General features: G+C 41.0%; 1 protein-coding gene across 5 annotated transcripts in view; it reads left to right on the forward strand.

Annotated features, from left to right (window-relative positions):
• robo3 (roundabout, axon guidance receptor, homolog 3 (Drosophila)) overlaps positions 1–27187 on the forward strand; it is a 95117-nt gene that overhangs the window by 47258 nt on the left and 20672 nt on the right. For 3 of the 5 annotated variants that reach the window (XM_026329075.1, XM_026329076.1, XM_026329077.1), the window contains 14 exons: positions 4908–5032; positions 6666–6837; positions 11006–11211; positions 16866–16947; positions 17857–18025; positions 22944–23131; positions 23243–23364; positions 23476–23692; positions 24216–24340; positions 24567–24750; positions 25273–25518; positions 25976–26015; positions 26217–26356; positions 26537–26818. In XM_026329075.1, the coding sequence (XP_026184860.1) occupies positions 4908–5032; positions 6666–6837; positions 11006–11211; positions 16866–16947; positions 17857–18025; positions 22944–23131; positions 23243–23364; positions 23476–23692; positions 24216–24340; positions 24567–24750; positions 25273–25518; positions 25976–26015; positions 26217–26356; positions 26537–26818 (2298 nt within the window). The remainder of the gene's footprint in view (positions 1–4907; positions 5033–6665; positions 6838–11005; positions 11212–16865; positions 16948–17856; positions 18026–22943; positions 23132–23242; positions 23365–23475; positions 23693–24215; positions 24341–24566; positions 24751–25272; positions 25519–25975; positions 26016–26216; positions 26357–26536; positions 26819–27187) is intronic. The other 2 variants (XM_026329078.1, XM_026329079.1) reach the window with 1 other exon arrangement.

A 27187-nucleotide genomic window follows, 5' to 3' on the forward strand; every position in this document is an offset into this window, starting at 1 on the left:
GAACTCTGGTGGGTAATTTATCGACTTGTAGGCCTGCTCAATGAACCTGGGAACACCTGACAGTGTTATGTGATAAGAATCTAAAACAACTAAAGCCCCAAATGTCTGCACAGTATTGTATGTACTATATTCTATGAGCTTTTCATTGACATCAATGAAAATGAGAAAAGTATTTGCACTGACGTATATGTTCAGAAGAGGGTCTTTGTTTTTATCTCTGACTTGACTGCACAATTCTATTTCTGAATGAGGCTTGATCCGCTAAAGGTAGACATCTTTTCAACATTTGATCTTTTTAGATTCCCAGTCAATTCACAGGGCTAGTAGACAGCATAAGCAGTTTTAGATCCCTTTATAGATGTAAAAATTTCTCCGCAGCAGATAGTGGAGCAGAAATGTGCAAAATGTGTGACTGTCTCCATATTGCATGTTTAAACTAATTATTGCCTTATCGATTATGTAAAATAGGAGAAAATGAATTTCCTATGTGATTTGGTGGACACTGTCTCTGTCACTGTCTTTATACATAGACTTTTGCAGGCATCAACCAAATGCAATCGTATTTGTTTTTGTTTTGTGCTTGTTGAGAATTGAGCAGACTTTTTTCATAGAGTTAAAGGTGCAGTCTTGAAGTTATGAAGGTATGGAATGCATAATTCAGCAGATTCAGCAATTTCAGAAACAGAATAACAAATTGTCTTAATGGATCACACCTGCTGCAACACCTCGGACTAGCATATCGATCAATGATGACCTGAAAAAAAGCTGAAGCCAAGGACAACCATTAAACTGGGATGCACCAATCGTTTCATACAGGGTCAGGTTCAGAGAGGATCTTATGGACTCATATGGCTGTCCCAAATACTCATCTGGTCTAGTTTTCACATTTTTTAGGATGAACTCATTCTTCTTATAATAATTTTCTTCCAAAGCATTGTCCCATTTCCAAATGTAATTTACACCTTGCTGACAGCAGTAAGTGCAAGAAGAGTTTAGCACACAGAGAAGCACATTACAAGTGATGCGATATTTATCACTACACATGCCTTTTAAAAGATCATTTGGCTAAGACTTCAGGGATGGGGGAGGGAAAATAAAAAAATCTGTATGGCAGCGACTGCTAGTTTCATCACAAATTTTTAAAAACTAAGTCAGACAGGAGGCAGGATGGCCTCTCTGTTGAATTTATAAAAATAATCACCCTTCGGGAAAGGTGCTCTTCTTTGTCTTACCTGAAGGTGCTTAGGCATTTCAAAGACAAATTAAAGTCTGTTTCTGTAACATCCTGTGTATGTGTGCATGTCTTCTTTTGTGTGTGATAGCTTCAGAACGTTGGTACAAATCACATGTCAGTGGGTTTGAGAGTGGGGGAAGTAAGCTGCTTTAGTTGTAAGCACTTTGTCTGCCTTTGCAGTGTGATTGTGCATCACACTGTGTTCATACAGCATTAGAGATTGAATCACATGCTTTGAAGACTGGGATCTCAGTATATGGTGAGCAGTTGGGCAAAATGTTTGTCTTAGTTTGTTTATGAAGATAGTGTCAGCATTCCTCTCGCTGGGCAGGAATGTCAATAGCAGACAATCACGGAATACCCCAGATTGTGCTAATACTGTTTTGGCAAACAAAGTTTGCTTAGGATCAGGGAACGTTCATGGTGATGGTAAATAAGGTGTGGTTAAAGGTTAGGTGGAGTCGAGGAAAAGACTGTGGCTAGGCTATAGTTATTCAATTGGTGACTGTTAATGCAGGTATGTGACAGGATATCATCTCCTCTGCATAAACTCATGCTTCCTACATTACTACTCTATGTTGGCATTAGATCATGAGGGTGCAGTGATATCGTCTCAATCTTGATCTTTCCTCACACTCAAGTCTGAACTTTAAATAGCCATTTTAAAAAGGTAAGGACTTGCCACACATATTACTCTGCTGGATTATTCTTATGTTTAACATTTTGTCCTCATCACACACATTAAGCGAGACCAAACACTTCACACTCAGAGCAGACTTTCTCCCTTCAGCCTGACAGTTCTTATCATAAAAGCTGTAGAAATGTAGCTTGCAGGCCTTGTCTATATTTGCCTCCTTTTGGCATGTTAGTCTTGTTATGTATCCTCCATTTTTGGCAAGATCCAGCATATGAAAGGAGTCACTATGATCTTTTGAGTTCATATCTCAAGTGTTTCATTCTTTATTTAGATATTCCCCATTTTACCTTCCTGACAGTTTATGTACCATCATTTTTACTGACTTGGTTATGCTATTCATAACATTTGAATATTAAGGTGCCATAGTAATCAGAGACAATTTCTGTCTTTTTAAGGGCACTTTAAACAAGTTGTCCTGCTTAAACTCTAACTAAATACCTGTACTAACATCATGCTGTGCAAATACTAGAGCTACCCTGACATACAGACACTGTTTGCTTATTTTGTCATGTATATTCCAGCTGCTCTGCTACAATCCACCCCCCAACCCCCATTTCCAACCAATGTCTCTCCCATCCCTACATCTAAAGCGCAGTGTCGCACTGAATGCACTCTTTATTGCTAATTATTTATTACAGCCTTAGGCAATGTGCTGGCATGCCTCGTCAAATCAAACTTGATTATTCTCCAGACAGAGATGTATAGTGCACCAAAGCAGCATTTTAATAGCTTGAATATTCCTAGCTGTCAATGTTTTTGGGTCAAAATTATGGTGTTATGTCAGACACAGGAGGAAAGTGTTGAGGCGTGACATGTTTTTGTCAGTTGGCCTGTCTAACACAGTGTTCTGATGCAGCATCTTTACTCCTGTGCATACATCACATATATGTGCACAATCCTTGAGTTGCTTTACATAAGAAGAGAGTGTTAACACTTAGTTTTTTTTAAATATTTCAGGCCTTGCATCAAAAAAATGTGTAAGCAGAGCATCAAATTAAGCTTGCAAACTCATCTGAGGTGAGTGATTACAGGGAGCAGGAAAATCAGTGCTAGAGATTGGGCAATTAGGGATTCTCAATCCTTTGCCAGACCCCACACCAAAATTTCATATTGCAGTAAATTTCAGTGCTTTATGCTCATCTGCTTTCTGTGTTGGACATTTTTAATTCTGCAGTCTTCTAACCTTTCTCAGTTTATGTTGGTTTACAAGGTGTTTTCTTCTCCTAATGCAATGTTTGCATACATATGCAAAACTGGCCTCTGATGTAACTAACGTCAGCAGGCATTTATCAAAGTGTAATTGCCTCTGCTTGACAAACTGAAGCAAGGTTGTGTTGTATTTTAACCCACCAACAGAATAACTCATGGACAACAGACTGAAAGACATGGCATTTGTGAGTCACAATAATGCATATCAGGATTCCAGTTATTTTCTGTGCCTTTTCTGTGTCTATTCTGTATCAGTAGATATAGTTCAAACATTGGATTTGTGAGTTTGAATTTCCCCAAAATCTGCAAAAGAAAAGCAATTTTGCATCGACTACAGTATATTTTAAAGAGAACACTTTGAATTACATTCTATAGATAGGAACAAAATCAGAGCTTTACAACTCATTTTTCAGAGATATTGGTTTCTTCAGGATTTAAGTTTTAAATAAAAAAGAACTTGTCTAGTTAGTCACTTTCACTGTCACTGCTCGTGTGTTCTGTAGAAAGGTCCTTCTCTGGCTCTTGCTTTCAAGGCTGATTGAGAGAGAATGAAAGAGAAGCAGGAGATCAGGTGGGAAGATGAGAAATCAATTAAGACTGGCAGAGGACATCATTATGCATTCTCACCCGCTCTCAGGAGAAAGGTCTGTCACTCGCTACAGAATTAATAGGTATCAGAGAAGTGTGTGTGTGTGTGTGCGTCTTCACACGCAGACTCGTACTTGCTTTTAGCTCTCAGTGAACTCTGTTCAAATAGTTATGTCCAAACATTCAGTCACAGTCAACCAATTATTCTTGATTAAACATTTTTAACATGCAGGGATTTTGTTGCCCAAACAGCAAGTGGTGACATACTGTGTCAAGGCAGAATGGGAAAAAACTATGACAATAACATGTTGTTTGATACATATCAAAGGGCCAATCTTTGTTGTTTCAAAAATAAGAGTTAAAGTGGGTCTCTTGCCTAAAACAACCTCATCAATAAAGGAAGCATGTCTTTTGAAAAGAAATTTCTCTGCTTGTGTTTCATTGCAGTTATGCAAAGAAGCTGAAATGAGTGACTGATAAACACTCAGTGGGAAGACAGATGTCCTTCTTTTTACTCTCTTTTTGCAACTCTTCATATTTCTGTTAATTACTTTTACACGCAACAGATAATAAAACAAACACAATGACTGTTATAAGACTGGATTTACAAATGTTCCTGGTTATTCAGTTGCAAAGAGGAATGCACAAATGGGACCTTGGTCCTTTTCAGGATTAAAGTACAAAATAGATCCTCTGTGATTTCGTGGGCTATGATTGACATCTGTTTGTAAAGGCATTAGTGATCAATTTTTATGTGTTTGGGTGTACAGCCTATCAAAATGGTCAGCCCAGAACCCACTGGAGCCATAATTCAGGTTTGTGGGTCACCTTTCTTATTTTGAGTACCAGCCTAAGATCTCTTTTAGCACAGGGAAGGGGAACAGGGAGGCAAAGAAATAGTAGGCTGCTTAACTTTCTTCTTGCTGTTACATACTGCTACCCCTGCGTGTAAGGTGTGTGTGTGCAAATGTAAGAAAGAAATGGATGCATGAGAGAGTCGTCTGTTATGAGTTGCTGTCATCACCGGTTTTTCGATCACGGACTAATGCACTAATGTCACTGATGTCACTGGTAGCACATTTTCACTGATTAAATTTGCTCAACGCACACGATGGCAGATAAATACTTAATTTCTGTTTCTGACCCACTAACCAAAACTCTCTCTTTGCTGTGTTGCAGTGCCTCCTCAAATCGTGGTTAGGCCACGGGACCAGATCACAGGTCCGGGTCGCACCGTAACCTTCCTCTGTGGCACCAAAGGAAATCCTCCACCAGCTGTGTTCTGGCAGAAAGAAGGCAGCCAGGTGAGATTCCCAGTGGAACTCTGCCTCTGCAAAAAGATGTTATTTTTCGGGTTGACATTAGCACTACATCAGCAAATAAAAGCCTCATAATACATATATAGTATAATTTTGCTTTGTTGTAATATTAACTGTTTTATCCAAATCATTCATTTAAAAAATATTTAACACTGATAATGTCTTAGATTTTTCTAAAGGTTCCTACACATGCTACTCAGATATATTTGCTACAAAGAGAACCTGCAACTCTTCTTACTCTCATCTTCCTGACTGTCATCATTTGCTTTTATCTCTGTGCCAGAGTATATTGCCATGGTGACTCTCTCACACACACACACCCAACATGTTCATATGTGGGGGGGGGGTTTATCCAAGCATTACTGTATGTGTGTGAGAAAGACGAGTGTATGATAAGTAAAGCAGCCTGTTGGAATGTGGTGAAAGGCCTGATGAGGCTGTGTGGGTGCCTGTAGCATGGCTCCTAGGTACAGATTAGAGGGGGAAGAGCAAGACTTAGAGAATGTGTCTGAGAGATAAAGAAAAGAAAGTACAGATGAAGAAGTGGGAAGAGGGCAGCATGTTAGGATCACTAGCTGCATTGAGTGAAATACCCAGAAAAAAACAGTTATTTCAAACAGGGATAAAAGTTAGGGAAAATACTTTTCGTGATATTATATTGTAGTTGAAGAAATTGAATGTCGAGAACGATTGTTCAAGAACCGGTGTGAATTTCTTTCAGGCTACAGATAAACATATGTGCGAAATTGGTTATATATCGCTGGCGATAGTTGCTCAAACATTGCTGATAATCCAGTGGTGGATGTTTTCAGTAACATCAGTGTACATTGTTGAAGTGTCCTTGATCAAGGATGTGTAAAAGTGCTGTTTTGACTCAGTGGATAAAACAGCTGAGGGTCTGCATCATATACATGTAGTGTCACATTGCACTGTTGTTAGTTTTATTGATGTTATTTTTTTTCACAGAGAAGACTGTAGCAGACTGTTAGTCTTACCTATGTATAATATTTTAAAATTTGATTCTGTTTATTTATTTATAATACAGTACATAAATATATATTATTTATAAACTAATATTTTTTTTTACCCTATTACATATTTGGCTTTGTGTATAACTTAGCCTTTAATTAAATTGAATATAATTTAAATATTTTATTATTTTCTAAACTCCCAAGCTGAGCTGTGTAATTCAAGTATCTCTCCATGATCAATCACTGCACTGCTTTCTGTTGTTTATTTTAAATTGCCCCAAAGTATGTTTTAAATGAAAAGTTCAGCACAAGCTCACAAATGCTCTAATCCTCAAACATTCAAGACAGCCACAATTGAAATAATTTTGTGTACAGTTAAAAATTGAAAAGACTTATTAAGGCTGCAAGTGTCAGGCAGTGGCATTATTACTTGAAGGTTTTAGTATCAGCACAAAAGTGAACTCCTGTATGTTATGCTAATCACAGTATAATGCTGGGAGGTTAACAATAATAAAGTCATGGTCAGTGAATATAGTAAATAATAATAATATAATTATAATATTATTATTAGAGAATAAAGTAATGAGCAAATTATGGTGAAGGTAAAAAAGATGTTAATTTGTGTGATATATATTTGTTTCCTCCAGATCTTGCTGTTCCCCATCCAGGAGCCGTCACAGTCAGGTCGTTTCTCTGTGTCGCTGAGCGGTGAGCTGACCATCACTGATGTCCAAGTGGAAGATTCTGGTTATTACATCTGCCAGGCCATCAGCGTGGCTGGCAGCATCCTGACTAAAGCCCTGCTAGAGGTGGAAAGTGGTGAGTGCAAACACACAGACAGGCAGGTATGGTGTGGAATTACAGAGACCAAAAGAGCAGTAAACAGTGACATTAAAGTTAGCTGCAAAACTTATGGAGCGTAAAAATATACTTGACTTATTTCATATTTCATGATTTTGGTTGCTGCTTGGCCGTTTGGCTTCCACTGTTAAACTTCTCACACTTATTGACTACTGGCTCAAAGTCTAAATTCTATTGGTTCAAATGGCATCTGGACATCATGGCTTTTTGTTTTTCTTAATGTTGACTGAACACACTTTCTTTCTAACAGTACTGTCTGGCCTCTGTTTGGCTGATTATTTTCACTGGTTTTCTTGAGACCCCATTAAACAAATGACACATTGAGAAGGATATTTTTGGCATTTGTCTGAGAAATGTTGAAACTCTAATCAGTAGAAATTTGATATTGTTCTTCATTAACATTTCCCCCTGAAACCAGTGTGCATTCTCAGATTGCAGCTACTTTGACCAACTAGTTTAATAATTAATGCTCGTGAGGCTGAAGAAACAGTTGTTAAACTTTCCCCTGCAAATCACATGAAGAAAAATGGTTAAGACAAAAAGCCTTGCAATTTAACCCATGGATGTGTTTTAGGTAGAAAATTAACACTACGCAAACACTTTCCAATATCATTGAAAACGTCCTTTCTGATCTTTGAAACAAATACTTTCAGAATGACATTTGATTTGTAATTTTTCCGCAGTCTGCTGATTTAACCACCCTCACATGTGCACCCTTTTAAACTTGAAAACCTTTCAAATCAATTCTCAAATTCAAAGATCCTTTCCACAGATGAGTGAACAGTAGAAGTCATTTTCTGATGTTGTCAAAAGGGACAAGTGGTGATAGCTCTTTGCAAAAGAATGCTGCTGCAGCATATGCTTCTCTCTGTCTGCCTCTCATTTAGAGAGTAAACAGGGATTTAGTTCAGCTCCGTCTGCACTTACCCCCATGTTGACTTTCAAGGTTTTCAGTTAGCTTCAGTTATCTGATGATATCAGAGCTTTTTACAGATCAGAATAGGAAAATCAGAAACTGTAGCTAAGTAAAATGTTGATTTTTTGCCCAGTCATTGCGTGTCAACGGCTTTGCAAGTGCCTGTTGACACCACAAAGTCAAAGAAAAGAACCTTCTGTTCTGAATGTTCTTCCACAACAATTTATGAATGTGCAGGAATTTATTTGACTTGTGTTGACCTGTATTGACAAATTGGCCAATTGGCAACACTCATATCAGTGTAACAACAGTTTACATTTTAGATTGAGCTTATGGCTATACAGCCATATAGGTCCATGAGGTTATTGGTGATGTCTGCGGCTGTAAGAAGATGTCATGAAGGCTGTGATGCATGTGGATGAAGTGAAAGCATGCTAACTCTTTATGACATTTTATTCAATATGCCCAAAATTATATGCCCAAATTTTCAAACAGTAGCTGCACACAAAACTGTGATATGCATGTGTGACAGTGAACACACCTTGTTGATCTGATACAGCTATATCAGCAGATCATACACCATTTATTTTCATATTTCAGGATCTGATAGATGTATTCATAAAATAACCTAAAAGTTTACTCTAATATAGTATTTTGCCAAGGAACTCTTAACATCTGTTTCACTGATATCAAAATCATGTTATATTTTGATGTACTTATTGATTCGTTATGTACTTATTGAGACTTATACTTGTCTCCTTCCAAAGGTTAGATACTACTTGCAGAGATACAGTACATTTTAAATTGAAATGTTTTAAACTGTCAGGTCACCAGGGTACTGAAGCCATTAACAGGTCATTGCTTTTATTGGCATATGACTTATGATGAAGAGGTATAGAGGTTGTTCTGTTTCAAGATATTTTAAGTGTGAACAAAACATTCATAGAGCTTCAGCTAAATATGTCATGATTTTGCCTATCACTCCTGCAGGAGATAAATATATCAACATATCCCTGCTGGAGAAAAATCTATGTCATCGATTTGCATGTTGAATTGGGGCAGGACCAGAGAGAGGAGGCCCTGAAAGCCTCTGGGAGCAAGTGTTCACTTCTAGTGGCATTTTACATTTCACATGGCAGGATGTAGTGTGCTTTTACAGGCCATCCCATGTACTATACCAAACAGTTGACTTTCATCGGTCTCTTTCTATAAATCAGGCTTTCAGGTTAGTGTTTACAAAACTCGAAATGGATTAAATGCAGAAATGAGATGTAATATTTTTTGTAAGCCATAAAGTCACTCTGGAGTCAGAGCAGCATTCTGTTTCAACATAAGCACTAATTTTAAGTAGCTAGAAAGAATCACACCAACTGTGTGCTTGTTAAAGATATTTGTGTCGAATTTTATATGAGTTTTGCTTAGTACAACAAATGTGAGACTGCTGTGTCTTGTTACGCCCCAGCCTAGGGGTTGCCGGAGCGTAACATAGATTTGGGGGCTCGTCCGTCGCGTTTTCCGTGCCGTCGTCCCTTTTTTTGTCGTGCTTTTCCTAGCGTGTTCGGTAAGTGTAAACTCTTGTCTGTTTCGCAGTTTTTTCTTTTTGTGGTGGTGGCAGCATTGAGTTTAAATTAGAGGATTTCACTATGAATCCTACTTTAGATAAGTTGGATAGGTGCCGCAAGGCCGATTTGGTGCTAATCGCCAACTTTTTTGATGTACATGTGCCGATCAATGCAAAGAAGGAGGAGATTAAGCAACTCCTCATATCAAAGCTAGCTGAAAGAGGGTCAGTCGGTGGGCCAACTCCTACAAATGGAGTCGGGCCGGGTGATCTGGCTGGTATTCCTACCCCACCTAAGGACCTCCCAGTCCAAGCTGGACGTACAACAGAGGAGTTGGAACTCACTCTGAGGATTCGGGAGGTGGAGCTGCAGAACAAAAGGCTGGAGGTGGAAGCCATGCACCTTAAGGTAAGGGTTCTGGAGTTGGAGCAGGGAGCTGCTATCGCTGCCAGTCCCTCCTTTCAGTCACCTATTTCCAGACCCCACGAAGGCTTTGACGTGAGCAGGCACATAGCTTTAGTACCACCTTTTAGAGAGTCTGAAGTGGACTCTTACTTCAGTGCATTCGAACGTATAGCTGCCACCTTAAATTGGCCACGGAATGTATGGTCTCTATTGCTTCAGTGCAAATATGTTGGGAAAGCCCAAGAAGTGTGTGCGTCCCTATCTATCGAAGATAGTTTAGATTATGACAAAGTTAAAACCACAGTCCTCCGTGCTTATGAACTAGTGCCAGAGGCTTATAAACAGAAATTCAGACACTGTGAAAAAACTGCTACACAGACTTATGTAGAGTTTGCACGAAAGAAGGGCGTTCTCTTTGATAAATGGTGTCAGGCTAGCAAAATTACAGCCTTAGACAATTTGCGTGAGTTCATTCTATTGGAAGAATTTAAGAATCGGTTACCAGAGAAAATCGTGCGATTGTGGAGTTTTCCTCCAAACCTCTTCCACTCTCAACAAACACGAACGAATAATCGAATTACAATTAACCAGAATATTTATTCTGTCAAAATACAGAATACAATACAGAATATACAAAACAAACAAAACGCTAATTTAGCCCTACTCAAGCAAAAACGCTCCGTGAGCCCTACGATACTATACAAACGAAAATCAATAACAAAAACGCTAAACACAAACGTGGCCTAAGTGTCTAAATATTTCTAATCTAAATAACGAAAATCCTATCAATACTAAACCTCTAATCTCTAACTAACTCGAAGTCGAAATCTCTAGCAAAGTAGTTGGGAATGGCAAAGGTGGGAGAATAGCTCTCTCGAACAGCAGTCCGTGGGCTTCTTATAGTCCTTCCGGGAAGTGTTGGACCAATCCCGGAAGTCCAATCCACGGGCTTCCTACGTCCACGCCCACTCCATCCTCCGTCACACCCACACACATACACACACACGTAAAGGGGGAGGGCCAATAACACACAAACCACACACATAATGACCCCTAGGGTCATAACAGTCTGCACTGTGGTACATGTTTGACAGGACATGCTGTAGCAGTAAATTCTGATCACAGCCGAAGATGTTGTCAGAATGTAAGTGATGATAATGATAATGAGAATCCCAAATGACGTGGGGAGTTTACGTATGACCTTTCATCTCAAATCTGCACCTAATGGGCTCTGTGTCCACAGCACCTTCAGACCGTGTCCCTCCAATCATCCGTCAGGGACCAGCCAATCACACCTTAGCTCCAGGTTCCACTGCTCAGTTACACTGCCATATCTTGGGCAACCCCATCCCCAGCATCCAGTGGGAGAAAGATGGCCAGAGGATCCTGGGAAACGATGGCCGAATCAGCTTGATGGAAAATGGCACCTTCCAAATCACCAACCTCCAGGTATTTGAACAGAAAACTTCCAGTTAAAAACAAAAGAAAAACATGTATTTGTTTATGCAACTTTGCAGTAATGAAACAAGTCTTTTACAGCAACATCATTGTACACACTTTTTTGTGATAACCTTCACCTTAGTTGGAACTACTCTTCATTTCATTTCACTGAGCTCATTAAAATGTATTCACCATATAGTGTACATGTATCACTATTTGATGATGCCATTCACCCAAAATAAGCATAAAAATGCCAGAGTTTTAATTACCAGCAAACTGTGAACCACTTAAACAGAGGACATTTTTTTATGGTTGACTCAAATGATGAGTTTTTATGAGGGGAGGAGAGGGAAATGTAGCAAAACAGCATTGGTGAGGCGTGACCATCATGATAATGAGCATGCAAGGCCATTAGCAGTCGTTAGCGCTGTCTTACTCCATGCTAATGAAATCCATTCTGCCCACAATTCCCTCCTGGGTAGCAAGCAGCACCTGAGGTCACCATAGCCTCGGCAAGACACGGGGAGGCTCACACATTAATTGATTGTGGGTTCTTAATGATTAACGATCGCTGAGACTTGTAATTAAATCCTATATACATCAGTGCAAGTGAGGACTGGATGAACGAGAGTGAGAGGGAGAGTTAGTGAGGTGGAGGAACAGGCAGCTGAGTAAGACTGAGAGGGGATATAGTAGAATAGGTCCTGAGTGAGAAGCCTACAGTACGTTTTGTGCTGCACTCTTGTTATGTAGGAAAAAGGGAATGACCTGACAGCTGAGAGCACCAACTTGGAAGTGCTCATGCTTTGGAACCGTTTAAAGCTGTTAAACACTATGTTGAATTTCTATGTTGACATTGGTTCAGTTTGATCAGATTTCACACAAAGAACACACACGTTATGATGGTGGTGAGCTAGTTTTTTATTGTTTTACAGCAAACATAAACACCTAGAGATTCATTAACACAGATTTCTTTGTTTTAAGACATAATACAAATTCAGTCCAACTTTGATTTTAGTTTCTTTTGTCATTTTTTATCAGTGCCCATAACATTCCTGCAATCAGGAAATGTGGTAGCATGGCCAAATGATGTTCAGAAATGATGAACACTGTAGGGTCAGACAGAGTTTAAACAAAACCTGGTTTTGGTTTTTACAAAACATCACCTGATTAAAATAAGAAGGGTCTGTGTTATGATTTAATGTGTTCACAACTTTACCTTTAAACTTGGAAATGTTATATACAATATGTGCTGTGATATGGCCTTCATTATTAAGCAAAAGCTTTTTTCTCAGATACTGATTTTATTATCTAATCTGACAATGTAAGCCAAAATAACAAAATAAGACTTTCGTGAATTCTCATAAGCAAAAGTAGTTTTGCATCACATGACAGATCAATGAAACCTCTAAAGATATTTTAATGTGAACCCTGAATTTACTCCAAAATTACAAACAAAAGAGAACGTGAAACACAAATTTCATTTTGCATGATAGGAAATAAATGAAATCAGCATTCATAAAACGCATTTAACCCTAACATAATCAGTTTAAATGGGTGTGGATTTCATCTGGAGGGGCACAGATGGTCTGTTTGTTCCTTGCACCCTGGCAATGAGGAGATGCCATTACCCTGCGATCTCTGCCAGGCATACACAACCGCTGTCCCTCACCAGTGCCAAGATGTCCTGGACAGACGGGAAATGATAGTGTATATGTGTGTGCGTCTGTGTGTGTGTGTGGTGCTTGCAGGAGGGTTAAAGTGAGGCTTGTGCTACCTTTCTGCTAAACAATTCATGTGGGTGTGGGATAAGGGGTGTGTGGACATGGGAAGGAGGGAGGGGGGACAGTTATGAAACAGACACAGCCTGAGGAGTATGAGAGTGACTCCGCAAGTGAGATTACCTTAGTAATCATTTTAAAGCAGGGAGTCCATGTGTTGACTTTAAAACCTACTGTACTTGTGTTATAGTCGGTAATCACATTCAACTTCTGCACCTGAATCCAAAAACGGATCCGACATCATTATCAGCCTTCTGTTTGCTATTGTGCAGAAGGCTGAAATGTCAAGTTAACTGTGTAGTTAGTGGTGGACAAAGAAAAAAAAAGAGATGCCAGAGTTCACAAAACTTTTTGAGGGTAGGTGAGTTCTGCAAAGTGCCATGTAGAACTGTCCCAAAAGTCTAATTAATGTAATTAATCTATAATAAATAAATAAACATTCACGCGTTCTCGCTTTAGGTTTAGTACTTTTCTCTCCTGCCTCGCTCCCTCTTCTTCTTGCCTCATCCATTTTTCAGCAGTCTGTTTTGTGCAGCACCCAGAGCTGCCAGCCTTGATTTATAGTCAGGTAGCCCAGCTCTTTACTTCTCCCACATCCATGCTGATTCCTCATTCATTGATCAAATGCTACCATCTAGGGAGCCGGTTTCTTTACACCCCTCAGACAGACACGCTGGGTCAGCAAGTCAACTCAAGGTCAGGGCCTATAGAAAGAAAGGAGGAGCAGTGAGAGGTGCTGTACAGGCTGGAGACTCACCTGTCCTGTGTCCTGTAGGATGCTCTGACAGCCCACTTAGGCTTGAGTAATTCCCAGTCAGCGTTACTGATGAGCTGGCCCACAGATGCAGGAGGAGAAAGCACTGTGCACATGCTCAGCCAGGCATTAGTCACAATAGGCTGTGGCATGTGCATCCTCTGCATAATGTATAAGGTTTTGAATAGGAGTAATATGGGCTGTGTTCACAGAATAAGTGATTCAGAGAAGGCTGATTATGTTTGTGATGGATTGAGTCTGTATGTAAATTGATGACCTACAGACATCCAAATAGAGGAAGAACTAATTAAAATACTCCAAAACACACATAAACATACACATACACAACCGTACAACCACACACCCAACAGGAGAATTGTTTATAGAGCCAGCAGCCTTCACACCTATAGTTAACATTAAAACACAGTAACCCACACTGTGTAGTGCACACTGAGCTGAGGTATCAGTGACTACCATATAGAGTTTATACTGTAACCTGTTCTGCTTAAAGTCATTTCTCACAAATACATGTTTACAAATTTGCAGCCTTTTTCTTCTTTACTGCTAGTTTTATTGGTGCACTGCTAACTTTTATGCTGTATTAAGTCCACCAATTGTTGACGTGTGCTATTGCCCTTTGTGCTAAGCTGAACGTGTTGCACACTCAGGCCTGTGCTAGGTGAAAACCTGGTGTAAATATCAAGACCCACCCATCACAGCAATCCTCTCCAACAATACTAGTGGTCAAGTTTCTACAGGCTCCATTTAATTGTATCATAAGAACAGTGTAATGTGCCCTGTCTTCAGACAACATTTGCAAAGCTCATTTTTGGGAGATGCTACATTGCTGTTTTTCTGTGGGCTTTCAGGCCAAAAACAGCCCAGCATTTCAGTCATGTATGGACTTGTTAGTTTTGTGTTTGCTTGTTTTCCACACAAGTGAGACAATGAATTATGATAAAGTCCTGTTAGAATAATATCTCTGTCAGTTTAAAGGCTTATTAGACAAAAAAAACATTTTATGACAATATGAACAATATTATAAACATGGCCTTTTTTTACTGGGTAAATGGCAGTTTCCGTCACAGTGGGCAACTCAGATATATTGTCTTTTTTTTAGTTTTGTGGCAGACTTTCACTTTTGCATTACTTCCCCTTGCTGATGTTAGTGTGTACCTGTATTGTGTTACCCACACACCTTCAGTCTAGTGGAGTATAAATATACAAACAAAACAGCTCATCAAAACAGACCAACTCATCAAAAGTTTGCCTTATATGACCACAGTCTTTAAATACACCACAGGTTAATATTAACATTCCCGTTCCACCATGCATCAATGGGTTTGCTTGTGTAGCATGTCCACAATATGCAATAAGCATGTCCTGAGTTACAACAACAGGATATATCGCATATGGAACGGAAAATTGACTCTAAAACAGTCAGCATTCCTCTGGTGTCCTTTGTTTTCTAATCCCTTCATAGTTACAGAACATTCATCAGTTTTAAATCCAATATTAATTTCAGGATAGGTAGATAAAAGTAGAGAGATCCATGTTTAGAGGCACTGCTTCTGTGGGTTGTTTCTACCTTACTGTCACTTAGAAAATAATTCCCCAGTGTGGAGACCCCCAACATCTCCCTCTGTTGTAAGCAATTTCACAGCCCGTCTATCTTTTGGCTTGCATACCAAAAATTTAATAGCCAGCATTCACATGTGCACACACACGCACACACACACACACACAGGCACAGGCACACTTATTACACACCTTTTAATTACATCTGCTCATAGCCTGTCGGGAATGCTAAGTAGCTATTGAGTATAAAGACTGGTACCTCAGAAATTTGTAGAGCTCTAGCTGGTCATTAAAATTCTGTCCTTTGATCCTTCTTTGAACACTCCTCCTCTGCCGTGTAGGAATCAGACAAGGAACATAAAAGCCACCAGCTTCTTTGACTTTAAATAAGTCTACTGACTGATTCTTTATGAAAAAGGTGTACTACAATTGACAATTGTCTATAGTAGAAGAAATTAATTAAATCAGATGTTATGTTGAAGCACGTATAATGAGAATGCATATTTATATTCAAACAGTTTGTCATGGTTCCCCTTTTGGGACTTCCGGCCGGTGACCTTGTATTTTGAAAAAACTTCCTCGGTCCTTCGGTCATCTCTCTGGTTTTTCCCGTCTCATTCGGTGATCTTCAGTTTCTGTTTCATTTGGCTTTGTGTTTTTGTAATTTATCTTTGCCCTGGTAATTCCAGGAAGAAATAAACTCCTTTTTGGTTCTGCATTAGGGTCCTACCCCTCCTTCTTCGCTCCTGCACCCAGCACCAACACAGTCAAATGCATTTAACAGTAATTGAAGGAGTTTAATATATTAGTATTATTATTAAAGCAAAATGATTAACATATTTTGATAAATACACATTTTTTTGGTTGAATTTAGCATTTTCTTTTAAAAAGAGTGGGCGAAGTTTGATGAAAATTAAAAATTATGTGCAAGTCACTGATCTATAATGGGTAGGAAGTCAAAATAATTCACATGCATTACTTCACATCTGAACCATGCAAGAGAAAGACGTCTGCATTACCATGAGGCTCCTTTAATATTCACCTGTGTGAGGATGGAAATTTTCATCCTTGTGTTATTATATCTGCCCATGCATCAGTAATTCTGCCCTGTTGTCAGCAATATGTGCTTAGGAATCATCTTGCATACTTATTTGATGTCTGATTTTTCTGCCCGCCAAGGTGAAAGGCTGCTTTAATAAAGTCATAAGAAGAAGAAATGTGGTGGCTGTTGACAGTGTTTTGGATGCACTTTTTAAACATTTTGGCATCAATTGGAGCTACAGGCTGCTGTATACTGATACTAAACAGCCAATCTTACTTTGATATGGAAGTGGAAAGAGTCAACCAGTTGGGTTTTTGTGTGAATTACGGCTCTCTGTTCTGCCAGCTTTTCATCCACGGCAAGTTCTCTCTGCTCGGTATTCTGAATACAAACATTCTGTTTTGAGAGATATGACATTTAGTCTCAATCACTGGTAATGGGTGCATTAACATACTTCCACATGCTCACCTACACGCTAACCTAATGATACACATTTTACTGTTGCCAGGAAACAGACTCAGGGGTTTACACCTGTCTAGCTTCCAGCTCCAGTGGAGAGACGAGTTGGAGTGGAGTGCTCACAGTCAAAGGTAAATTGTCTCTGTGTGATTTAAATACATGCAAATGACAGCGACAACATAGAGATATAGAACTATTAAATAAATCTTTCATGCAGCTAAATGAATGAAGTGTATTAAAGCAGTAATGCTGATTATCACTCTCTTTCTGCTCTGGAAAAGTTACCATGTAACACTTTTACTGTTTTAATTAGCAGCTTTGAAATTATCAGTTACATATTAAAGTGGTGCTGCTGATTTAAAAAAAAAAAAAAAATGTGGCACTGAGAGTGGCTCTTAATGAATTTTACTTTTAAATATCCAAGAACAAGGTGGTGTTCCTTTAATTTAATAGCTCAAATAAAATTATATATGAGTATAATTAAAGTGCTTAACCACTGCTGGTCCTGAGGCAGTTATCAAGCTGTTATATTGCAAATATAAAGGTCTCTTAAGAACATGAAGTTGTTGAAAAAGAGTAGACACTTCTGTGGTGGTAAATAAAGATTCAAACCTGCTCTTGCCCTAATTCGGGCTGTGACTGACATATTTGCCGCAGCTCAAGGCACCTCACCACTTCAGTCACTGCACTCTGTGAGGCTTTGCCCTTTTTATTTTCTCCCATCAGGCGTTAGTACATAAAATACTTCAAATAGAAGAGACTTCATTAGTAACATTAAATGAAGGAGTAACAACTTAACAAGCTGCTTTGATGACACCTAAGTTTTTACTTGACTATTAGCAACATGATGGTTAAGATCTAATAGTTGTTGTGAAAAGCAATATTGTGAAGACTGTTGGAAGTAAAGAACTCAGCCTGCGGCAGCAGTCCTCATTTGATAGAGAGCATTATGAAAAGGTAATGCTAAAGGCAGACATTGCAGTGTAATCAAATGTGGACCCTCCCTCCTCTCTCTTCTCGTCTGCCTCCTCTCTCAACAGAGAGTGCGGGCACTTCAGTAGCTCAGGCCACCGAGCCCTTCCAGTTGCCAGGTCCACCACACAAACCCATAGTAACAGATGTGTCTAAGAACAGCGTCTCTCTGACCTGGCAACCCAACGCCCATGAAGGAGGAGCGGCAGTCACGTCCTACATCATTGAGGCCTTCAGGTGAGTTTTGCGAATCTAAGCTACAGCAAAAGCAGAAACAAGAGTGGACACACGTATGCCTGGTTTACCTGCTTTCATTGCATCTTCACTGTTATCAATGACAAATGAGATTTTTTGGTTTTAGTCAGGGACCCTCTATACCGGTATATTTCAAATACATTTGCCACAAATTTATCTTTGTCTGTAATACATAATTACTGAAAACATATTGTACTTGTGAGGAGAGACATCTTTTAATTTTGAGACACCACAAACACCTTCTCTGAAGCCCTGGTTATTGAAATATGTTCACTGTGTGCTGTTTTTTAAAGTGAGCCCAAATGAATGTTACTGTTAAACCCTGTTTGGTCAGGTAAGAACTTACAAATGGATGACACAAATGTTACAAACTGTGCTGGTGTTCACACATGTACATAGACACTTATGAACCTCAATCCACCTGCAGATACTGTCATCTGTCCACCTGCAGATACATGACAGGGAAAAGCAGATTTAGCAGAGTGGGCCTACAGAAGCAGATAGAGAGGGTTATGGGGAAAAGTGTCCATCCAGTTTGATAAAGAGGGAAACACTGGCAGTGCTTAATCAGATCCAGACATATACCATGGCCCATGGCAGCAGCTGAGTTTCCAAGTAACACAAGCTGATTCTTGGGGGACCACTGGGATATTTGCAATAACATTTTCTTGCCTGAGGCACTTTGCCTCCTTTGTGCTTTGACTCCTTTGTGCATCTCCTCAACATGGTGACACAGGGCAGCACACGTACATATATGAGAGGAGTACTCATGAGTCGTTTTCCACCTTGGTCTAATTGTGCAGTTCAGTGCTAAAGCTAGTTCCTCACAGTCCCCATAGTACCCTTCAGCAAAATATAAAAGTGGTTTAAAAGTGGTGGTCTAAAAATGGTTGGGGAGGCCTTTGTGATTGCTGCTCTGCCAAGGTGACAATAAATTCAGAGAGAAAAGGGGAGACAGGATGAAGAGGGAATGGAGTTGAGGGGTGATGGGATAATGCATCTGAAGGAGTGCTACAAGGCCAAGAACATGGCCTCATTTCCTGTTGACAGCTGTGCCTTCGTGCAAGTCTCATTATTATTATTATTCATCAGAATAGCAAATTGTGTCTTTGGGAGGAAATCTTCTAGTGAGCACAAACTTCTTTGTGCCTTTGCTCACATCTCCTATTGTTTACCAGATAAACAATATCAGAGGATGCTAAAAATAGATCCTGCTATTGCCTCCAGAACTACCCATGCATTGGTTAATTGTCTAACCACACAACAAATCAGCACTGTAAAGCACTGCTGAATGCAGTATGAACTTGGTGCAGACACACACAGCTGTTTGCGCTGTGTGCTGTACTCAGTTACATTCAAATTTCAGATTTTTTATTTAATTTATTCTTTTCTCTTATAATTGCACTCATGAGGAATTCTACAAGTATTTGACAACTGTATTCCTACTAGTTACTGTACATGTTAAGATTGAGTTGCATAATAATCATTAGTTGCACCCTTATATAAAAGATAAACTAGCTGCACCTCCAAAAGTCAAATTCTGCTGCTCTCAAATTAATGCACATATAATAATAATTACAGATGCACTCAAGCCCCATTGCAAAATCGGTGTATTGGCAAAAGTTACAAACTTTTAGTTGTTTGCAATGAACTAATCAAACTAAATCAAAAGGCTCAACACCACTAGTAGTTTTCCTCCTACTTCAACACAAAATGCAACTTTTAATGACATCTAAACCCTTTGATTGCAAGCATCTTTAAGTACTTAGGAGAGCATTCTTTTGCTGTTACAACCTGCTGCAAATATGATGTATAGCCAGACATCACCTTCTGGCAGTGTTCCTTAGGAATCTTAGCCTCCAGTTGATATTCTTGATATTATGATTATGATATTCTTGATTTTGGGTGCTGCACACACCTTCTTCGAACCAAACCCTGGTGCACTTTGAGCTGTCATCATTATTGTGTTGGAAGGTCCAATGATGCCCTCACAGCATGACTTTTTCTCCTTGGAGGTCCTGAAACTTGAATGAATCCATCTTACCGAGCTACCACCACACTTCATTTTAGTGTTCTTTTCAGTACAATATATGCTTCACCACCCACTGCTTTCATTACCTTTTTGTATCCTTTTCCTTGTTTGTGAAAGGCAGTGATGTCTTCTCTTCAGTTTTTAATTGCATTTGTAACATGCAATCATGGCACTCTACAGAGCCATTTAGTTATTTGATGTGTTCTATCTCAACCACACCTGATGCAACACCTGATGCAACTAATTTTATTAGTTGCATCAGGTGTTGCATCAACTAATAAAATTAATTGCATCAGGTATGCTTGAGACAACACCTGATATTGGCTGTGTCCGAATGTCCACCCTAGTCTCTAACCCCTCAGTCACTATATAATGCACTCAGTGAACGGTTTAGGACACTCAGCTATCCATCCATCCATCTTCTTCCGCTTATCCGGGGCCAGGTCGCGGGGGCAGTAGCCTAAGCAGGGATACCCAGAATTCCTTTTCCCTGGACACTTTCTCCAGCTCTTCTGAGGGGGACACCGAGGTGTTCCCAGGCCAGCCAGGAAACATAGTCCCTCCAGCGTGTCCTGGGTCTTCCACGGGGCCTACTCCTGGTGGGACATGCCTGGAACACTTCCCCAGGGAGGCCCCTAGGAGGCATCCGGAACAGATGCCCGAGCCACCTCAGCTGACTCCTCTCGATGTGGAGGAGCAGCGGCTCTACTCTGAGCTCCTCCCGGGTGACCGAGCTCCTCACCCTATCTCTAAGAGAGTGTCCGGCCACCCTGCCAAGGAAGCTCATTTCAGCCGCTTGTATCCGAGATCTTGTCCTTTTCGTCATGACCCAAAGCTCATGACCATAGGTGAGAATAGAAACGTAGATGACAGGTAAATTGAGAGCTTCCCCTTTCAGCTCAGCTCCTTCTTGACCACAACGGACCTGTACACTGACCACATTACTGCTGCCGATGCCCCGATCCGTCTGTCAATCTCGCGATCTGTCCTTCCCTCACTCGTGAACAAGACCCCAAGATACTTAAACTCCTCCACCTGAGGCAGAATCTCTCCCCTGGCCTGGAGATGGCAAGCTACCTTTTTCCAGTTGAGTACCATGGTCTCAGACTTGGAGGTGCCGCTTCACACTCAGTTGCAAACCGCCCCAACGCAATCTGGAGGTCCTGGCTCGATGGAGCCACCAGGACAACATTGTCTGCAAAAAGCAGAGACGAGATCCTGTGGTCCCCAAACTGGACTCCCTCCTGCCTCTGGCTGTGCCTAGAAATTCTGTCCATAAAAATAATGAACAGAAACGGTGACAAAGGGAGCCCTGCTGGAGTCCAACGTGTACTGGGAACAGGTCTGACTTACTACCGGCAATGCGAACGAAGCCCCTGCTCCGTTTGTACAGACAACGGATAGCCCTTAGCAAAGGGCCTCGGACCCCATACTCCTGGAGCACCTCCCACACGATGTCACGAGGGACCTGGTTGAATGCCTCCTTCAAGTCCACAAAGCACATATGAACTGGTTGGGCAAACTCCCATGAGTCCTCGAGCACCCTCAAGAGGGTATAGAGCTGGTCCAGTGTTCCACGACCGGGACGGAAACCGCATTGTTCCTCCTGGATCCGAGGTTCGGCCACCGGCCGGATACTCCTCTCCAGCACCCTGGCATAGACCTTCCCAGGGAGGCTGAGGAGGGCGATCCCTCTATAGTTGGAACACACCCTCTAGTCCCCGTCTTAAAAAGAGGGACCGCCACCCCGGTTTGCCAATCCAGGGGTACTGTCCCCGAACGCCATGCAATGTTGCACAGGCGTGTCAGCCATGACAGCCCAACAACATCCAGAGACTTGAGGTACCGGGGGTGGATCTCATCCGACAATATCCCCAGTTGGGGTCAGCAGCTCCCCACCTCCACTGTAAACAGTGTTGGCAGACCACTGCTTCCCCCTCCTGAGACGCCGGACGGTTTTCCCGAATATCTTCAGGGCCGACCAGTAGTCCTTCTCTATGGCCTCACCAAACTCCTCCCATACCTGAAATTTTGCCGCTGTCACTGCCTGGGCTGCAGCACGCTTGACCCGGCGGTACCCGTCGGCTGCCTTGAGAGTCCCACAAGCCAACCAAGCTCTGTAGGACTCCTTTTTCAGCTTGATGGCATCGCTTCCATCCACCACCAGGTTCGGGGATTTCCGCCATGACAGGTCCCTGAGACCTTACGGCCACAGCTCCTAGCCTCCCTCAGGATCTGGTTGAAGCTCTCTTGGAGGTGGGAATTAAAGACCCCTCTGACAGAGGATTCGGCCAAACATTCCCAACAGACCCTCACCGTACAGATGACATGACTACAAAGTTGATCATCGACCTCCGGCCTAGGGCGTCTTGCTGTTTGTTATTGACAAACTGTGACTAGCACAGAAGTCCAACAACAACACCACTCGGGTTCAGATCGGGGACACCGTTCCTCCCAATCACGCCTTACAAATGTGTGCTCTTATAAGGGATTTTATTCATGTAGCTGAATAAATTTGAGACTGCAGAAGTCATTAAGAGTTGCATTTTGTGTTGTGTGTTGTGTTGTGGAACAAATTGTGTTGAGCAGTTTAATTTGTAGTTGTTTGATTGTTCATTGCAAGGTTTGGCTATACACAAAACACAAACAATGGCGGTTGAATAATTTTGACTGCAACTGAAGTAATACTTACATACTTTCTTCTCAGTAACATCTTCCTTGTGTTACTGTTGCACAAGTCTTGGTATGAAGGTAAATGTATAGAGATCACTGGCTGTCAGAACCCATGGAAAGCAGACTGAAAGTGTGGATGGTTAATATCTTGTTGCCAGAAACTGAACAGTTTTTTTTTCTTGTGTCTTTCAACAGCCAATCAGCAGGGAGCACATGGCAGACTGTAGCTGACATGGTTAAAATGGAAACACACACAATCACCAGCCTTCTCCCCAATACCGTTTATCTATTCATTGTCCGAGCAGTCAACCCCTACGGCTTGAGTGACCCAAGCCCCATCTCTGAGCCTGTCAGGACGCAAGGTCTGCCTGCCTCTCAATCAAGTAAAACATGACTCATATCCACAAGAGTGAAAAATACCACAGCATGTGCTAATGAATTAATTTTAGCACGCTGAGGAGAAGTGAATATGTGTGGGGTTTTTTTTTCCACAGATGTGAGTCCGACAGGTCAGGGAGTGGACCACAGGCAGGTGCAGAGGGAGCTGGGAGAGGTGGCGGTCCAGCTTCAAGAGCCTGTCACACTCACAACAGCTTCCATCCGGGTGTCCTGGACTGTGAGTGCCTCTAAACTTTGCTTTACTTAGCCAAGGTTTTGACTTTATCTGCAAGTCTCTCCTCTGTTATCTTTTCTCATTTTCCCTTGATGCCGATCTGAATTTTTTCAGGTTGACCGTCAGTCTCAGTATGTCCAGGGCTACCGTCTATTCTACCGACCCAGTGAGGGAACCTGGCTTCTTCAGGATATCAACTCCCCCTCCGAACGCAGCACTGTCCTCACCAGCCTGCTCAAAGGAACTGACTATGAGATAAAGATTCGTCCCTATTTTGATGAATTCCAGGGCAAGGACAGCCGAACGTTACTGGTTCGAACCCCAGAAGAAGGTAAGAATTCTGTTCCAGGGAGGGATTCATAGAAAACATCGTTTAAACTAGATTTGGGTTTTCTTCAACATTGTGGATCCTTGAATTTGGCTGTTCATTATGTTTATTTCGGGTTTAATCTTATGTCCTTCTCAATTTGGGTTAATTTGTATTGATTTATATTCTGATAAAATCCAATCTAACTTGAGACTGAGGTCCTCAGCAGGTTTATATTGGTTGGTCTAGATTAAAAACAAGTGAGCAGATATTATTTTTAGCATCAGCACTTTAGATTGACCTTACCTGAACAGCTTATCCTAGACCAAAAAAAAAAAAACTCAGTTCTCAACAGCACTTGAGAAAGCTTTATTTCTCCTCCTGCTGCTTTCATGCTTGATGATTTCTTTTATGTCATTTTTATTGCTTGAAATGTGTTTTTTGTGATCTAAATCATTTTTAGTCACTTGTTAATTGTTACGCAATCCGTTTTGCCATAATCAATCTGTTGATGATTTAAATGTTTTCCACTGCCTTCCACTCACAGTCCCCAGTGCCCCACCCCAAGCTGTTACAGTGGCAACAGTGAAGCTAAGTAACAGCTCCAGCATCAGTGTCTCCTGGGAGCCTCCACCTAGTGAGATGCACAATGGCATCATCCAGGAGTACAGGGTAAACACACATTAGCTGAGTCATGTCACATGTTTGGTATGTGAGCAAGTTTATCTGAAGGAAACACCAAAAACACTGTATACAGTAGGGCTCACCTTCATTTCACACAAAACACCTAATGCAGAGAATGTTAAAACTAAGGAGATTTCCTTTATTAAAGCCATGCTAAAGCAAATAGAACGCAGCTGCAGAACAAATTCATTGCCAGTGTTGTATGTCCCAACAGGTTTGGTGTGTGGGCAGCAGCAGAGACAACCAGACGCGCTACTACATCAACAAGACAGTGGACGGAAACACGTTGTCCACAGTGCTGAAAGGCCTGATGCCCAGTGTGCTGTACCAGGTGGAGGTGGCAGCGGTGACTAGCGCTGGTGTCGGTGCTCGCAGTCAGCCGGTGTCAGTGCTCTTCAGTGAGTGCACGATCAGAAACACAGCTGTCAAAGAGGCCACTATGCAGTAAAGGAGAAATTAGTTAATTTCAAAATAATGTTAGCATGTTTTTTTATTAATGTTAGATTTTTTTGCCATGCTATCAAATTTAAGACTTGGTCCAGCCTGAAAATATATGAACACCTATTACATGGAATTTACATTTTTACTTAGACCAAAAGATGAACTCTCTTCACCTTCCTAATCCACTGACTTTACTTTTTTGCCACTATGATTTTTGATTTTGATTGTAATGTCTTGACAACCACGACTATCTGATGGCCACATTCATGTTTCTCAAAGGATAAGTCCCAGAAACTTAAATAATAATTGATAGGTTTGTATAGGTTTCTAAGATAAGCTTTAAAATATTAAATCCTTAAAACATCAAACCTAAAAATTATACTGAAATACACTGAATGTACAGAACAAGAATGACAGTTCACCAAAGAATATGGTTAAATCATCTGTTCCTTCTGATCTTATGTTGCCCTCTCCCTCAGAGCTGCCAGCTGAACATCCCTCCATGCCCGGTGGAGGGGACAGTGGCACCAGCAACAACAGTGAAGAGAGCACCATAAGTCTGGCAGAACAAATTACAGACGTAGTAAAGCAGCCAGCGTTCATCGCAGGCATTGGTGGAGCCTGCTGGGTTATCCTCATGGGCTTCAGTGTCTGGATCTACTGCAGGCGCAAGAAGCGGAAGGAGCTGAGCCACTACACTGCCTCCTTCGCCTACACGCCAGCAGGTCAGGCAGAATGACTGTGGAATTATATATTGTCACATACCTGAGAGTCTTTGTCTGCTATCTGGGATGGTACTTTGCATTTAGGATGGAAGTTATGTACATTACCTCGAGTGGAATATTTAATACTTTTTTTGACCTAGAGCATTTATAAAATGAACATTTAAAATAGTGAAAATGTCACCCTCACTGGTTAAAGCTGACCTTGAGTAATTGTTTAGTAATTTTCTTTTTAGCTATTTCCACTACTTTAACATATGTGGAAGCATTACATTTTGTAAATTCTTTTTAGGAGGAGGATAGAAACATGTCAGTGAAAGGGACAGTAGCTGATCTTGAATAATTTAAGCTCAGTCTTAAGTGAATGAAAAGACAAAATAAAGGCGAAGTAGGCCGTGAAATGTAATATGCATGAGTCAGTTTACCCATCTTTATTACCCTCACTTTCTTACTTCTGCAGTCGGTTTTCCTCATGGAGAAAGCTCTGGGATCAATGGAAGGTAATTAAATTATATGCTACATTTATGTTATGTTTTGTGTCTGTATTGTCTGGCATGTGTCGCTTTAAAATTTACTGTCATCTACACACCGGATTGATAGTTGTAAATGTTTCTCACTGTCTATATGTGCAACTCTTTCTTTGCAGACCATTTGAATGGTCATCGCTGTTGTCTTAAATTAATGCCAGAATGTCTCTGTAGGCCTGGCATGCTGGGAGGCAGCATGGGCAACTACCCATGGCTGGCAGACTCTTGGCCCACCACCAACCTGGTCCACAGTGGTAAAGAAGCAGTCAACTGCTGCACTACCAACCATGACACAACTGAGAGATACTACAATGGTAGGATACTGATTACATACAATACTCTGGTAGATCTTTGTGTTGTTGTACTTATATAACAGCTGTTGTGGCAGATTTTATTAAGCTGATATATCATGTAACATAAGTAGAGGCACTAGAAACCAAAGCTTCTAACAAAGCAAACACACTGTGCTAAATATAATCTTCATCTCTGTGTAGAAGCTGGTATCTCCAACTACCTGAATCAGACAGAGAAGTACAGCATGGGTGGTTCCACTGAAGGTCCTATCTACAGCACAATAGATGCCACCAGTGAGGACCTGCACAGCTTCACCTATGCTCAAAATTCCTCCACCACCCCCTATGCCTCCACTTCCATCATGCCCTTCAACAGCCAGCCTCAGGCGCTAGCCCACAGCAGCGAGCAGCAGGATGATGGACATTGGATCAACCAGCCAGGGCCCTCTGGTGCTCAGTACGCCCAGCCAGAGCGCTGCAATGGTTAGCAAACACCAATAACTCAATCTCCTACATCTGTATTGTGTGCACAAACCTTATTGTTGCAGTTTTCCACCAGAACCAGCACACTGTGGGTTTAGGTGCACTGCTTGTGCCTTTTCTGGCATCACTCTATATCTCCAATGTTTCAGGTCCTGTTCCACCTCCAGATCATTTTTTTTTTTTTTTTTCCAACAAAGATACCTAATATGAGTTTCTTAATTGTGAGGACCTCAGCTGTTTTTGGTATTATAATCTGAGTAGTTTAGCATTTTGGACTGTTGTTCCTTTCTCTCTCCTCTATCCACTCACCCCAACCGGTCGAGGCAGATGGCCGCCCAAACTGAGCCCGGTTCTGCTGGAGGTTTTTTC

Source organism: Mastacembelus armatus, chromosome 14, assembly GCF_900324485.2.
Source record: "Mastacembelus armatus chromosome 14, fMasArm1.2, whole genome shotgun sequence".
Taxonomy (NCBI): Eukaryota; Metazoa; Chordata; class Actinopteri; order Synbranchiformes; family Mastacembelidae; genus Mastacembelus; species Mastacembelus armatus.